The sequence below is a fragment of the Muscardinus avellanarius genome (assembly GCF_963383645.1).
Source record: "Muscardinus avellanarius genome assembly, chromosome: 1".
Lineage (NCBI taxonomy): Eukaryota > Metazoa > Chordata > Mammalia > Rodentia > Gliridae > Muscardinus > Muscardinus avellanarius.
In genome coordinates, this window is record NC_137786.1 from 102,462,458 (window position 1) to 102,478,633 (window position 16,176).

The 16,176-nt window shown below is 48.8% G+C and overlaps 2 protein-coding genes across 2 annotated transcripts; one reads left to right on the forward strand and one right to left on the reverse strand.

Annotated features, from left to right (window-relative positions):
* Positions 1 to 4,985: 4,985 nt before the first annotated feature.
* On the forward strand, positions 4,986 to 13,282 carry WDR55 (WD repeat domain 55; the record flags this gene model as incomplete). The annotated part of the gene is made up of 7 exons (XM_080713479.1): positions 4,986 to 5,176; positions 11,661 to 11,761; positions 11,843 to 11,930; positions 12,244 to 12,423; positions 12,518 to 12,617; positions 12,708 to 12,877; positions 12,961 to 13,282. The coding sequence occupies 7 exons, from the start codon at positions 4,986 to 4,988 to the stop codon at positions 13,280 to 13,282; spliced, it is 1,152 nt and encodes a 383-aa protein (XP_080569605.1).
* Positions 13,283 to 13,988: 706 nt separating this feature from the next.
* On the reverse strand, positions 13,989 to 16,008 carry DND1 (DND microRNA-mediated repression inhibitor 1; the record flags this gene model as incomplete). The annotated part of the gene is made up of 4 exons (XM_080713493.1): positions 13,989 to 14,446; positions 14,928 to 15,389; positions 15,738 to 15,855; positions 15,985 to 16,008. The coding sequence occupies 4 exons, from the start codon at positions 16,006 to 16,008 to the stop codon at positions 13,989 to 13,991; spliced, it is 1,062 nt and encodes a 353-aa protein (XP_080569619.1).
* Positions 16,009 to 16,176: the final 168 nt, after the last annotated feature.

The window sequence follows — 16,176 nt, forward strand, 5'->3', positions numbered from 1 at the left end:
AGTGAGACCCTGTTTCAAAATAAAGAACAAAAGGCTGGGCGTGGTGGCACACGCTTGTAATCCCTGTGGTTGGGAGGCTGAGACAGGAGGATCGCGCAGGTTTGAAGCCAGCCTCCGCTGGCTTAAGAGACCCTGTTTCCAAATAAAAAATATAAAATGGGTCTGGGAGTGTAGCCTGGAGGTAGAAGGCCCCTGGGTTCCATCCCCCACCAAAAAAAACCAAAACCCTAAAAACAAAAAATAGGGCTGGGGGTGTAGCTCGGAGGTAGAATGCCTCTGGTTTAAACCCCTGGTAACACAGATACCCACACACATACCACATCCAGAAAGTCCTGTCAGTCCTTCCTGATTGGTGATCTAAATTCTTTTTTTTTTTTTTTTTGTGGGTCTGGGGATGGAACCCAGGGGCATTTGACTTCCGAGCTCCACCCCCTGCCCTATTTTTTATTTTATTTTGAAACCGGTTCTCACTGAGTTGCAGAGGGCCTCACTAAGTAGCTGAGGCTGTCCGCGAACCGCGATCCTCCAGGTCTCAGCCTCCCGAATGCTGGGATTACAAGCATGCACCACCCTGCCCAGCTTAGATTCTTAGTTAAGGATTTTTACCTGGTATAAAACACACACACAAGCTGGGCGTGTGGTGCACGCTTGTAATCCCCATGCTTGGGAGGCTGAGACAGGAGGATTGTGCAGGTTTGAAGCCAGCCTCAGCTACTTAGTGAGGCTTTTAGCAATTTAGTGAGACCCTGTTTCCAAATAAAATATAAAATAGGTCTGGGAATATAGCCTGGAGGTAGAAAGCCTCTGGGTTCTACCCCCAGTACCACCAAAAAAATAAACAAAAATAAACACACACACACACACACACACACACACACACACACACCCAGTACCAACACAAAAATAAAACACACACACACACACACACACACACACACACACACACACCCAGAAAGTCCTATCAGTGCTTCCTGATTTGTGGTCTAGATTCTTAGTTAAGGATGCTTACCTGATAAACACACACACACACACACACATCCCAAAGTCCTATCAGTTCTTCCTGATTTGTGGTCTAGATTTTTAGTTAAGGATGTTTACCTGGTATCTATCTATCTCTCTCTCTCTCTCTCTCTCTCTCTCTCTCTCTCTCTCTCTCTCTCTCACACACACACACACACACACACACACACACACCCAGTACCACCACAAAAATAAAACACACACACACACACCCAGAAAGTCCTATCAGTGCTTCCTGATTTGTGGTCTAGATTCTTAGTTAAGGATGCTTACCTGATAAACACACACACACACACATCCCAAAGTCCTATCAGTTCTTCCTGATTTGTGGTCTAGATTTTTAGTTAAGGATGTTTACCTGGTGTATATATATAACACACACACACACACACACACACACACACACACACACACACACACCACATCCACACCACATCCAGAAAGCCCTATCAGTCCTTCCTGATTTGTGGTCTAGATTCTTAGTTAAGGATGTTTACTAGCCAGTGTGCCTAGTAGAGAAGGGAAGAATGATTGTCACTGATGGGCAAGAAGTGAATAGAAGAATGTAGGATGATTGGTCTCATGTGTCAGACTCATTCAGTACCATCTGGGAGTGTAGTCTAAGAGCAGAGATTCCCTGGGAATGCAGGGCATATGGATGGGATGCCCAATCTGACAAAGCTAAGGCTACACGGGTATGCTCTTGGTATAGGCATCTTAGGAAAATCACTTGGGCAACAAAAACCTTTATTTTTTGCAGTACTAGGGATTGAACCCAGGGGCATTCTTCCTTCAAACTGCACCCCCAGCCCTATTTTTTATTTTGAAAAAGGTTTCACTAAATTGCAGAGGGCCTCACTAAGTAGCTGAGGCTAGCCGCGAACCTTTAATCCTCCTGTCTCAGCTTTCCAAGCACTGGGATTACAAGCATGCCGTACCACACTCGGCTTAATAAAACCTTTTATGAATATATGTCCTAGGAGCTTTAGTTAGTGAAAATCCTTGGCTGAAGGAATAAATTTGAAGTGCCTTGGTAAAACCTGTGAGGCACAGGAATCCCTCTAGGAGGCAGAGGTTTTAGGGTTTTAAGTTTGCTGTGCTCAAGTCAGTCTACTGGCCTTCAAATCACTCTATCCCCTGCTCTTTTTTTCCTTCCTCTCACCACCAGCACTTTGGTGTGGTATTCATAATTAGGATTCATCCATTTTTTTTTTTTTCTGGTTGATGCAAGCTACCACTGCCTACTCTGAGCTGCAGATCTGTGGGTTCACCAGACCCAAGCAAAGCTTTTGCAGTGACCTTTGATCATTTTGCCTTGATCAGAGGGGGTGCTTATTTTGTCTTTGCTGTGTTAAGCTCTGAACCCAGGCTCTCCTGCATGCTTGGCAGGTGCTCTACCACTGAGCTATATATCTCAGCTCTCAATGGAGCTTTTGAGGAAGTTATTTTTGTAGTTGGCATTTAAAAGGCTGAAATTGAGTGCATGCCTGTAATTCCAGTACTTGGGATACTGAGACAGGAAGATCACAGGTTGAAGGCCAGCCCCAGCAACTTAGTGAGACACTCAGCAATTTATTGAAACTGTTTCAAAATAAAAAATTAGCCAGGTATGGTGGTGCATGCCTGTAATCCCAGTACTTGGGATTCTGAAACAGGATTGTAGGTTCTAGGACAGCTTCAGCAATTTAGTAAGACCTTGTTCCAAATAAAAATTAAGATAGAGCCGGGCATGGTGGTATACTTTTGTAATCCCAGCATTTGGGAGGTTGAGACAGGAAGATCCTGGTTCATGGCCAACCTCAGCTACTTAGCAAGTAGCTACTTAGTCTGCAACTTACTAAGACCCTATTTCAAAATAAAGAATAAAAAATAGGGCCGGGGTGTAGCTTGGAGGTAGAATGCCCCTGGGTTCCATCTCCAGTACTGCAAAAAAAAAAAAAAAAAAAAAAAAAAATCCAAAAATATAGGGCTAGAGGTATAGCTTGGAAATATAACACCCCTGGGTTCAATCCCCAGTACTGTAATAAATAAAAATATAAAATGAAAATAAAATAGGCCTGGGGGTGTGGCAAATTGATAATAATGCCACTGGGTTCAATCCCTATTTAAAAAAAAAAATGCTGAGCCAGGCGTGGTGGTGCAGTTTGTAATCCCAGTATTCAGGAGGCTGAGATAGGAGGATCACAGTTTGTGCAGCCTCAGCTACTATTTAGGCCCTTTGCAACTCAGACCCTGTTTCAAAATAATGAATAAAAAATGAATGCCCAGGGTTGTGGTGCATACTTGTAATCTGGATGATGGCGATTGAGACCGGATGATGACGGTTCTTGGACAGCCTCAGCTACTTAGTGAGGACCTCCATGATTTAGACCCTGTTTCAAAATATAGAATAAAAACTAGAGCTAGGGGTGTAGCTCAGAGGTCGCATGCCCCGGGTTTCGTTCCCAGACCCGCAAAAAAAAAAAAAAAAAAAAAATAGGGTTGAGGGTGTAGCTAGGAGAATGCCCCCCCACCCCCGAAAAAATAAAAACCCAAATCCTTCACTTTCTGCAAGTACTGCTATACCTTATTGATCAGGCTTTCTGGTGGCTGAGTGACCAGGACTCTTCTATGGGTAAAAAAGGAACATTTGTGGACTCTGAAGTCTAACCTTGTTCTTTCACCTTTTTTTGTGTGTGTGGTGTTTTAGGGGATCACACCCAGGGGTACTCTACCACTGAACTATACTCCTAGCCTTTTTTATTTTGAAATAGGTTCTCATAAAGTTGCTTTGAACTTGTGATCCTTGTGAACTGTTTCAGCCTCGCAAGTACTGGAATTTCAGGCGAATGCTACAATGTCCAGTTACTTTCACCTCTTCTTTAGCGCATGGGGCATTAGCATATGTCTTAGAAGGCTTGGCATCAGCTGGTGTGGTGGTGCATGTTTGTAGTCTCAGTACTTGGGAGACTGAGAAAGGGGGTCGCTACTTAGGTCCTCCGCAATTTGTGAAACCCTGTTTCAAAAGAAATAATATAAAATAGAGCTGGTGTGGTGGCACACGCTTGAAATACCAGTACTTTGGGAGGCTAAGAGGACGATCACAGGTTTGCGGCCAGCCTCAGCTACTTAGGATACCCCACAACTTAGCGAGACCCTGTTTCAAATTAAAGAATAAAAATAGGGCTGGGGTTGTAGCTAAGAGGTAGAAGGTTTCTGGGTTCCATCTCTAGTGCCAAAAAAAAAAAAAAAAAAAAAAGAAAGAAAAAGAAAAGGCTGGGGAGGGTGTAGCTTGGAGGTAGAATGCCCCTGGGTTTGATCACCAGTATGCAAAAAAAAAAAAAAAAAAAAAAAAAGGCTTAGTATCACTGAGATGTGAGCAGGTTCTCTTTAGCCGCAGCGGCACCTGTTCTTTATCTGCTCCACTATACCGAGCGCTTCTGTCATCGGAGCCTACATCTGCTGTCTGCCCATTGGCCCATTTTCCTGTTGAGCAGTCCCTATTAGCTTTGGACACGGCTGGTGTGGCTCGCTGAGGGTCTGAGGTTATAAGCTGTACGAACGATCGCAAAGCACGACAGTGGGGCCATATCGTCAGGAAAACGGGCGTGAACCGCGCTGAGCCCGTGTGCCGGCTGCCTCCCTTCCGAGACCCTCCTGTCCTCTGTGCGAGGCTTTTACTTCTTCCTGCGCGCCTTAGCTGCAGCTTGCCCTGGTCTTGGGTTTCGCCAAACCACAAATGACTGGCTTCTGACCTTCTCTCCCACCCCAAGTGTATGCAGGGCTCCGGGGGAGTGACCATCTGTCAGGATGAGGGGGAGGGAAGGGCGGGGCGCCCGGGGGCGTGGCTCTGCGCCCTCCCCGCGCTCTCACGCACTTCCGGCCCCGCCCCACCCGACGCGGAAGTGGTGTCTCGGCCACTTCCTGCGGTGTGGCCGGTTGGGTGCTGCCCCCAGTCAGCCGCGCGGTTCCGAACCCTCCCGAGCATGGACAGCACGTGTGAGGAGAGGCCTGCAGAGGATGGCAGCGACGAGGAGGACCCCGACTCCCTGGAAGCCCCGGCCCGGATCCGGGACACCCCGGAAGACATAGTGCTGGAAGCGCCGGCCAGTGGCCTGGCGTTGCATCCGACCCGGGACCTGCTGGCTGCAGGGGACGTGGATGGAGACGTATTTGTGTGAGTGAGGTGCTGGGCTAGTGGCATGGAGGACCGGTGGTCGCTTGGTGTCGAACCTCCCCGGGAATGGAGAGGGAGGAGAGAATGTTTCAGGAGAGACAGTTTTCAAGACTCATACGATGTGATTCGTGCATTAACTTTTAACCTCAGCCGGGCGTGGTGGCGCACGCTTGCAATCCTAGTATTTGAGAGGCTGAAACAAGAGGATCACAGGTTCGAGGACAGCCTCAGCAAATAGTGAGCTTCTCATTAACCTAGCGAGACCTGGTTTCCAAATAAAAATAAAATAGGACTGAGGGTGTTGCTCGGAGGTAGAATGCCCTTGGGTTCAATCCCTAATGCCGCAAAAAAATCCCCCCCCCCACGCAAACCTATTGAAATAACTGAGAAGAGGGCAAAGTAACTGAGATGTGACTATGCCCAGAGCCCGCAGCAGAAAAAGGCGTCTGAGGCCCCATGATTCCCCACCGATTATGTTGTGTCTGAGACGGCTCAGCAGGCCTCTTTAATTGAACCTTTTGCTGGTTGTGCAAGCCTGTAATCTCAGTACTTTGGAGACTGAGACTGGAGGATCCCAGGTTTCAAGACAGCTCAGTAACATAGGGAGACTATTTAAAAAAATAAATAAAAAAGGGTTATAAGGTTGGCTAGGAGATGGAATGCCCTGGGTTCAATCTCCAGTGTATGTACGTACATTGTACATACATAAATACATACAAAAAATAAAAAGGGCTGGTGGTATAGCTGGAGGTAGAATGCCCCTGGGTTCAATCCTGAGTACCACAAAACAACAAAAACCCTCATCCAATAAATTGAGTCTGCTTTTAGAATTTGTTATTATTCTATTATCATTATTTACATTGAACATAGGGGTATTATTCCTTCAAGGCATACCCCCAAATTCCCCTTTTTTTCTGTGACACTGGGGATTGAATCCAGGGGCATTCTATTTCTAAGCTACATTTCCATTCCTATTTTATTTTTATTTGGAAACAGGGTCTCACTAGGTTGATGAGAGTCTCACTAATTGTTGAGACTGTTCTCAAACCTGCAATCCTTCTATCTCAGCCTCCCAAGTACTGGGATTACATGTGGGCTACCACACTTAGCTCCCTCAGTCCTTTTCCAAATTTTGAAACAGTGTCTTTCTAAGTTGCTGGGGCTGGCTTTGAACCTGTGGTCCTCCTATCTCAGTCTCTTGCTTGTAGGATTTAGAACAAAATCCTTAATTTGGCTTTCAAGGCCCTTTCCACCTGCCCTTTGCCTGCCCTTCCTTTTGCTTTCTGTGTTCTTTCATCCTCACCTTTTTATTATGAAGCCTCCGTTCTTTTGCAGTTGTTTTCCCCTCCACTTTACTTGCAATCTCTGAGTTCTCGGTATCTCTCCCCCTCTTCCTACATACTTCAAACTGAATTAGGTACTTTATGTTTTTCTTGTGTGTGTGTGGGTCTGGGGATGGAACCCAGGGGCATCTACCTCCGAGCTACACCCCCTGCCCATTGTTTTTTTTTTTTTTTTGCAGGCCTGGGGATGGAATTCAGGGGCATATGACCTCTGAGATACATCCCTGCCCTATTTTTTATTCTTTCTTTTGAAACCAGGTCTCACTGAGTTGCAGAGGGCCTCACTAAGTAGCTGAGGCTGTTCCGCGAACCGCGATTCTCCGGTCACAGCTTCCCGAATGCTGGGATTGCAAGCTTGCGCCACCACGCCTGGCTTCCCTGCCCATTTTTTTTTTTTTATTCTTTATTTTGAAAAGCTCTCACTGAGTTGCAGAGGGCCTCACTAAGTAGCTGAGGCTGTACATGAACCGTGAGCCTCAGGTCTCAGCCTCCCAAATGCTGGGATTACAAGCGTGTGCCACCATGCCTGGCATAAATTAGGTACTTTAGATGCTGCTGTGACAACAGGAACCATTGTACCAGATGCCCTTACAACCTTTATAAAGGTTTGTAACCATACCTTTGCTATGTAATTATTTGAATGCTTGTCTGCTTCATTAAAGAAATGTTTTTCAGCCAGGCGTGGTGGCGCACGCTTGTAATCCCCGTGCTTGGGAGGCAGAGACAGGAGGATCGGGCAGGTTCGAAGCCAGCTGCGCGCGCTGGCTTAGGAGACCCTGTTTCCAAATAAAAAATGTAAAAATAGGTCTGGGAGTATATCCCGGAGGTAGAAGGGCTTCTAGGAACCCCAGTACCACCAAAAAAAAAAAAATGTTTTTCAAACTTTTTTGGCCTTGCCCCACAATAAAAATACCTTTTATAGTATGCATAATGTACCCTGGTTTATCAAGTATACACACAAAATGCTGATTGCAAGCCAGACACTGTGGCTCATGTCTGTAATCTCAGTACTCCAAAGGCTGAGATAGGAGGATCTCAGGTTTGAAGCCTCAGCAATTCAGCAAGTCCTTGTTTCAAAATAAATAAGAACCAAGTGTAGTGGCACACACCTGTAATCCCAGTATTTGGGAGTCTGATACAGGAGGATTGCAGGTTCAAGGACAGCCTCAGCAAGTAGTGAAACTGTCATCAACCTAGCGAGACCCTGTTTCCAAATAAGTAATTGGGCTGGGGTGTAGCTCGAAGGTACAATGCCTCTAGGGTTCAATCCCCAGCATCCCTCCACAAAAATAAATAAATAGAAAATAAAAATAAACCGGTTTAGAGGTATAGCTTGGAGGTAGAATGCTCCTGAATTCAATCCACAGTACCAAAGAAAAAGGAAAAAAATATTGATTGCAATTCAAATTTTACAAATGTATTATGACAGGAATGTGAAAAACATTGGTCTGGATTATAATCTATAAGCTCTTTTTCATTTTATTTCCTCCCTCTAGTTCTTGGTTCAATGCATGTTTGATTTTGAATAAGAGTTGTAGGTTGGAAACAGTGGAAAGACACTAATTATAAACAGGAGAGTTGTACTATGAAATTTACTTAATGAATTTAAGCTTCAACCCCTTATTAGTTGCAATTGCTCTGGCAGGTTAACTTCCAGGAGTATATTCATTTTTCTTGGAAACGGGGATTGAACCCAGAGACATTTTACCTCCAAGTTACACTTTCAGCCAGATTTTATTTCTTATTTGGAAACAGGGTCTTACTAAGTTGTTTAGGGCCTTGCTAAGTTGAGGAGGTTGGCTTCCAACCTGTCTCAGCCTCCCAAGTACTGGGATTGTAAGTGTGCACCACCATGTCTGGCTCATATTTTCATTTCTGAAAATGAGAATAACACCTTTCTTTCAGAGAGTACAGATGTTCAGGATAGCCCCTGCAGTCCAATAAATAAAGGTTCTGTTCTACTATTGTCTTTATTTATTTTTGGTGGTACTGGGGATGGAATCCAGGGGCTTTCTACTTCTGGCCTGTAGCCCCAGACCTATATTTTTTATATTTTATTTGGAAATAGGGTCTCACTAAGTTGCGGAGAGCCTCACTAAGCTGCTGAGGCTGGAACCACACCTGTGATCCTTCTGTCTCAGCTTCCCAAGTACTGGGATTACAAGTGTGCGCCACCACGCCCGGCTACTACTATCTTTACTTATAGTGCCAGATACTTGGGCAGCATCTAGACCTCCACCTTTCTTCCCATTCCTCAAACCCTGTCACTTCATTTTGTCCTTAGGTTCTTCTGTTCACTCTCAGCCACTGCCTTCGGTGGGCCTGACTCATCCCTCTAGGATTAAAGTTAGACTTCTGCTTGGCATATGTGAGCTCAAGCCCAATCTTTCTTTCTTTCCAGATTTAGCCATACTACTCCCCTGCCACTCCAATGCTCATTATCTCTGCCCTAGAAGGGGCATGGACCATCTGCCTGGTCAGCCCCCTGCTCTAAGTGAAGTGGTATTGTTCATGGTCCAACCCACATGTCATAATTAGCTTAGCATGTGTGTATGTGTTTATGGGTATGCAGCCCACGGCCTCACATAGGATACACACATTCCAGCACTGAGCTGCATTCATAGTCCTGCAGGATACTCTTCTCCTTTCTTAAGTATTTATATATTTTTTTTTCCATTTTTTCTTTTTTCAATACTGGGGATGGAACCCAGGGGCATCTACCTCCGAGCTGCATCCCAGCCCTAGTTTTTATTCTTTATTTTGAAACAGGGTCTCACTGAGTTGCAGAGGGCCTAAGTAGCTGAGGCTGTCCTCAAACCATGATCCTCTGGTCTCAGCCTTCCAAATGCTGGGATTACAAGCATGCACCACCGTGCCCGGCTTTAATCTTTTTGTGCGTGCGTGTGTGTGTGTGGTACTAGGGATTGAACCCAGAGGCATTCTACCTTCAAGCTACACTCCTAGTCTAATTTTATTTCTTATTTTGAAACAGGATCTCACTAGGTTGATGAGTCTACTTGCTGAGGCTGTTCTTGAACCTATGATCCTCCTGTCTCAGCCTCTCATTCATTCAGTCTTTGACTAACTTTTTTTTTTTTTTTTTTGGTGGTACTGGGGTTCCTGGAAACCCTTCTACCTCGGGGCTACACTCCCAGACCTATTTTTACATTTTCATTTTTGGAAACAGGGTCTCCTAAGCCAGCGCGCGGCTGGCTTCGAACCTGCGCGATCCTCTTGTCTCCGCCTCCCAAGCACGGGGATTACAAGCGTGAACCACCACGCCCGGCATTTGACTAACTTCTTTTTGCTAGTCACTGGGACAGAGAATGAGCAAACTGTTTTGTCCATCTGGAACTCATTGGCAATTAAGTATTTGTGCATTTGGGTCTTTTTGAGGATTTGTTGTGAGGCAGGCACTAGGTTTATTCTGTGAACAAATACTTGTTTCAAAGCTGAGTTTATAGGCTAGAACTCTCTTCTCTGCCTCTTTATTATTATTATTATTTTTGGTGGGATTGGGGGTGGAACCCAGAGGCTTTCTACCTCCGGGCTATACTCCCATGACCCATTTTTTATATTTTATTTGGAAACAGGGTCTCACTAAGTTGCCGAGAGCCTCACTAAGTAGCTGAGGCTGGTTTCGAACCTGCGTGATCCTCCTGACTCAGCCTCCCAAGCACGGGGATTACAAGCGTGCGCCATCATGCCTGGGTCTCTTTTATTTTGTAGTACTGGAGATTGAGCCCTGCGGCATTCTACCTCTGAGCTACACCACCAGCCCTAATTTTATTCTTTATTTTTTATTTTATTTTGTTTTCAGGTCTGGGGATGGAACCCAGAGGCATGTGGCCTCCGAGCTACACCCCTTGCCCAATTTTTTATTTTTTATTTTGAAACAGGGTCTCACTGAGTTGTAGAGGGCCTCACTAAGTAGCTAAGACTGTCCACGAACCACGATCCTCCTGTCTCAGCCTCCCAAATGCTGGGATTACAAGCGTGTACCACCACGCCCGGCTATTCTTTAAACAGGGTCTCACTAGATTGCAGAGGGCCTAAGTTGCTGAGGCTGTCTTCCAACAGTAAACCTGTCTCAGCCATACAAGTGCTGGGATTACAAGTGTGCGCCACCATGCCTGGCTTCTCTGCCTCCATTTTGATCATGCCTCTCTCAGCACTGTGACATTGGCCACAACATGCTGTAATTGTGGCTTTCTCTTGCTCCTGGAGAAATGGAGACTATGTGCCCTCATTTCTACCCTTTTAGCTTCTGAGCTTGTCTTTTTTTTTTTTTTTTTCCTTGCAGTACTGGGGATTGAACCCAGGGACATTCTACCTCTGAGCTACACCTTCAGCCCTGCTTTTTATTCTTTATTTTGAACAGGGGCTGAGTTGCAAAGGGCTTAAGTAGCTGAGGCTGATTGCGAATCTGCGACCCTCCTGTCTCAGCCTTCCAAATGCTGGGGTTACAAGTGTGCGCCACTATGCCCGCCTGGGCTTGCCTTTTGTCATTGGTTTAACAAGTATTCCTGGGCCTCCACAGTGGTCCATACCCACTTTTTAATTTTATTTTGTGGTACTAGAGATGGAACACAAGGGCATTCTAACTCTAAGCTGCATCCCAGTCCTATTTTTAATTTAATTTTTAATTCATTTATTTTTGTGGTACTGAGGGTGGAACCCAGGGGCATTCTACCTCCGAACTATACCCCCAGCCCTACTTTTTATTCTTTATTTGGAAACAGGGTCTTTACTGAGTTGCAAAGGGCCTCGCTAAGTAGTTGAGGCTGGCCACAAACCACAATCTTCCTGTCTCAGCTTCCCAAATGCTAGGATTACAAGAGTGCGCCACCACACCCGGCTCATATCCACTTTTTTGGAAGGGTAGTTAAATGGGGCAGAGTGGGGTTAAGTCACAAAGAAGTCCTGTGCAAATATGTTTGAATTTATGTGTATTGAAATAAGACCTAACATTTGAAGCTCGCTGAGGATGGAGAAGAAATAGAGGGTAAGCTTCTCTGGGCTTATAGGTATGCAAGCAAGAATGCCTAGATAGATGGGAAGATTGATCGACCTAGTTGCTCTCTGTACTCTGTATCCCAGGTGTAGTCTGAGGTCATTCACCCTCCCTCCCTTCTCCCCAGCTTCTCTTACTCTTGCCAAGAGGGGGAAACCAAGGAGCTCTGGTCCTCGGGTCACCACCTCAAAGCCTGCCGAGCTGTGGTCTTCTCTGAAGATGGGCACAGTGAGTATTGGGGAAGTCAGCCAGTATTGTGGTGAAAAGCAGGCAGTGAGCAGCACGTGACATGCGCATCGTTTCCCCCAGAGCTTGTTACTGTCTCCAAGGACAAAGCCATCCATGTTCTAGATGTGGAGCAGGGCCGCCTGGAAAGACGCATTTCCAAAGCTCATGGGTAAGAAGAGCCGTTGTGTATGTGTGCATGGAGGAGAGGGTTAGGACCAAGAGGTCCCTACTAGGGCACAGGTGCTCCAAGCCGGGCATGATGGTTCACGCTTGTAATCTCAGTATTTGGGAGGCTGAGACAGGAAGATTGCAGGTTCAAGGACAGTCTTAGCAAGAAGCAAGACTGATGAACCTAGCCAGACCCTGTTTGAATATTAAAATAGGACTGGGGGGTGTCGCTGAGAGGTAGAATGTCCCTGGGTTCAATCCCCAGTATTGCACACAAACAAAAACAACGCCAAGTTTTTCATTTGTATTTCCAGTGCCCCCATCAATAGTGTGCTGCTGGTGGATGAGAACATTCTGGCTACTGGGGATGACACAGGTGGTGTTCGGCTCTGGGACCAGCGGAAAGAGGGCCCCGTAATGGATATGCGGCAGCATGAGGAATATATTGCTGACATGGCTTTGGACCCAGCCAAAAAGTTGCTGCTGACAGCCAGGTAAAACCTCAAATCTGCCTCCCTAGCCCTCCTTTCCCCACATGAATTTTCTCTAAAAGGAGTTTCCAGCTAAGCCTGCTGCTCTGCTCTCTAGTGGGGATGGCTGCCTTGGTGTCTTCAACATCAAGCGACGCTGGTTTGAGCTGCTCTCAGAACCTCAGTCTGGAGACCTGACCTCTGTCACCCTCATGAAAGTACAGCTGGGTATGATGGGATGGGGTGAGAGTTCTAGGGGCTTAGTCTGAGGTAGCTCCGTATACATGGTCTGTCTTATTTTGCTATAGTATGGAAAGAAGGTGGCCTGTGGCTCTAGTGAAGGTACCATCTACCTCTTCAACTGGAATGGTTTTGGGGCCACAAGTGACCGCTTTGCACTAAGAGCTGAGTCTATTGACTGCATGGTTCCAGTCACTGAGAGTCTGCTGTGCACTGGTTCCACGGATGGAGTCATCAGGTGAGGGAGGCCAGGAGACCCCATGGGAACAGGAAAGGCAAGCCCAGCTAGCCAGTACTCAACACTGTTCTTTCCCTGTCCAGGGCTGTGAATATCCTGCCAAACCGAGTGGTGGGCAGAGTGGGCCAGCATGCTGGGGAGCCTGTGGAGGAGCTGGCCCTCTCCCACTGTGGTCGCTTCCTGGCTAGTAGTGGTCATGATCAGCGCCTCAAGTTTTGGGACATGGCCCAGCTGCGTGCTGTGGTGGTGGATGACTACCGTCGACGCAAGAAAAAGGGAGGGCCACTGCGCGCACTGAGCAGTAAGGCTTGGAGCACTGATGACTTCTTCTCGGGGCTGAGGGAAGAGGGAGAGGATGATCCCAAGGCTCCAGAGGAAGAGGACAGTACTGATGACAGTGACTGATGGGATGAATGGAATGTCAGGACAGTGGACTTGCTTTCTGGGATCCCTGGAGAGGCTATTAGTTTGTAAATTATTTTTTGGTTCTGGGGATTGAACCTACTGAACTATCCCCAGCCCCAAGATATGAATTTGTAATATACTATTACACAGCATAAGTTATACCTCGGCCCAGGCTGCAGGGCACTTAAGTGGGCAAGTACTTGTTCTGTAGCAGCAGCTGGCTCTACCAGAGTAAGCCAAACCTGACAGTGGCAAGACAACACAAACAAACATGTGTATACTAACCAGGGGTTTAATATAAATACAACCAGCATAGAAAAAGCTCAAAACTATACATAAACCCAAACCAGAATGACAGATGGTGGGTAGGGAGGGAAGAATTCGACCCTCTGACTCAGCCAGTTCCCCAAATAAAAACAAAAGAGAAGTAACGATTCATGCTAAGCTTTGGGGCTGGGGGGGGGGATACAGGAGAGGGCATGATGTATGTCACATAGGGAAAGGCCACGGAAGAATGCAGGGTCAGGTCAGACAGGAGGAGGGCAAGGTCCCTCAGCACAACTTAAACCAAGCCTGAGCAGTCCCCAGGTAGCTAGCTGTTCCAGGCCTGGGGCAGGGCCTGTGTCACGCCCCCTTTTGGGATCACACAGTGGTTGCCCAGGCCTGCTGGGCCAAGGACTGATACAGGCCGCCTGTGGAGAAGGGGTCACTGCTTAACCATGATACCTCCCTCCATCCCAGCAGACCACAAGAGGCTGGTCCCAGACCCACTCAGTGCCTCCAGTAGCCGTGCAGACACAGCATCCTTGGCCACCTCATGCCCATCCTGCCCATCTGGGGTCAGCACCACCCAGATAAGACCACTGAAGGGCACTGGATGCCCAGGGATCACCACTTGGTACCAGAAGTGGTGCCAGCCAGCAGGTCCTGTGCCCAGACACTTGGTGAGGAACACTGGACAGCCCAGCTTCATTCGTTGGCACAGCAGCTGCAGGGCAGCCCGAGCCCCTTGGAACCCTAGCTTGTCCCTGGCTAGGGACAGTTGGCTGCTATCTGACTGTAGGCACTGCAGTGAGGGACCCATGAGCTGCTGGCGGAGCCGCTGCTTGAGATCTGGCTTGAGCCACTCCACAGCCACCTGCTCTCCACAGAGGCGGGACTGCCCTGCAGGGAAAAGGCAAGAGACAGCAGGTCTAAGCACTGGGCCTCTGGAGTGTTTAATGTCTCCTCCCCATTCCCTGGTGGTGTAACCACAGGCAAGTCAAACTTCTGGCTTCAAAAGGGGGTTCAAGAACTGCATCTCTGCAGGTTCTATCTACCTCCTATCTACTACAAGTCAATATTATCGAGTTAAGTACCAAATGCCCAGGGCTACAGTCTGAAAAAGCAAGTTCTAGAAGTAGGCTCGGTTGCATTCCCTAAGGCAAGTCATTTTTTCTCATTGAACAATGTTCCTTTGTCTGGAGACAATGCATGGGAAGTGTTTGGGGAAGTGGTAGCTGCAGCACTACTGGAAATAAAAAGCAAATAGTGCCTGGCAAACTCAGGGCATGCTTGACCCTAAGATTTGGGGCCTCTAACTGCGAAGCTGCCAGTTGGCGCGCTTGGCCCCGACCAGCCGCCTCCCCTCGGCCTCCATCCCTACCTTCCACCAGGGCCTTTTTGGCCATGGCAGCGGCACGGTGTGAGCTGAACTTGAGCAGCGCGATCTGCGCGGGCGCCGGCCCGGGGCTGGGCAGCAGCAGCGCCTCCTGCAGGCCGGGCCCCAGCGGCTGCAGCGCGAGTAGGAGCGCACGGCGGCTCACACCCGGCGGCAGCCCGTCCACGCTGAGCTCGCACTTCTCCGTGCTGCGGCACACCAGCAGCTGGCACGAGGGCCGCAGCGGGTGGTTGTGCAGCGTGGCAATGGCGGCCTGGGCGCCGCGCCGCGAGCTGTAGCGAGCGTAGGCAAAGCCGCGGTTGAGGCCGCTGAAGGTCATCATGAGGCGGAACTCGTAGAGGCGGCCCACGCGCTGGAATAGTGGGATCAGCTGGTGCTCATACACGTCCTGGGGCAGCCGTCCGATAAACACCTCCGACCCGGCCGGCGGCGGGCTGCCCACCCAACCTGGGGAAGAGGACGGAGGGCGCTGTCACCCGCCGGGGCGGTTCCAACTTCGAACCCAAGGCCCCAGCGCGGGAGGGGGCGAAGTGACCGAACGTGCACGAGTGGAACGCGAATTCCGCCCGGGGTTGGCGCAACCAGGTGACAACTAAGAGCGAGCGTGGCTGGAGCAAGCGCGCCTAGGGCTGGCTCCCCTCCTCGACGGGGCGGGTGAGTGGGAAGCTCTGAACACATTTCCTCCTCTGCTCGGGGCTGCGCGCCCGGGACGCTCGGGCTCAGACCGCGGCGCCTCGGCAGGCCCTCCCCCCAGAGGGCCGGCGCCGTCGGGGCGGCGCGGGCTGGGGCGCATACCTGGGGGTGGCCCTCCATACTTCCTCTGCCCGTTCACCTGCACCAGGCGGATGCCCGTCTCTCTGACCCACGCCTCCAGGGCCGCCTTGTTCTCTGGATTCACCCTTTCGCACCATTGCTGAGAGAAAAGGCAGGTTGGGACGGCAAGTCGCTGAGCCTGCCCCACCTCGGCCGTGGCTTTGGGTTCCCTTGCGCCCACCCCGGAGCAGGCGGAGCTCGTCGGGGCCCCAGCTCGCAGGTTACTTACTTCACACTCCCGTTTGGACTGCATGGCTCTGCCCGAGGCACGCCTAAACCCTCTTTATAACTTCCTCCTCCCGCCCCGTCGGCCTCTGGAAGCTTCCCTATCCCCCGCCCCCGAGCTCTCATTGGCTGAGCGAGACCCCGCCTCCGGAGGGCGGAGGCACCTACTGCACGTGCGCAGGGCCCTCAGCCTGCA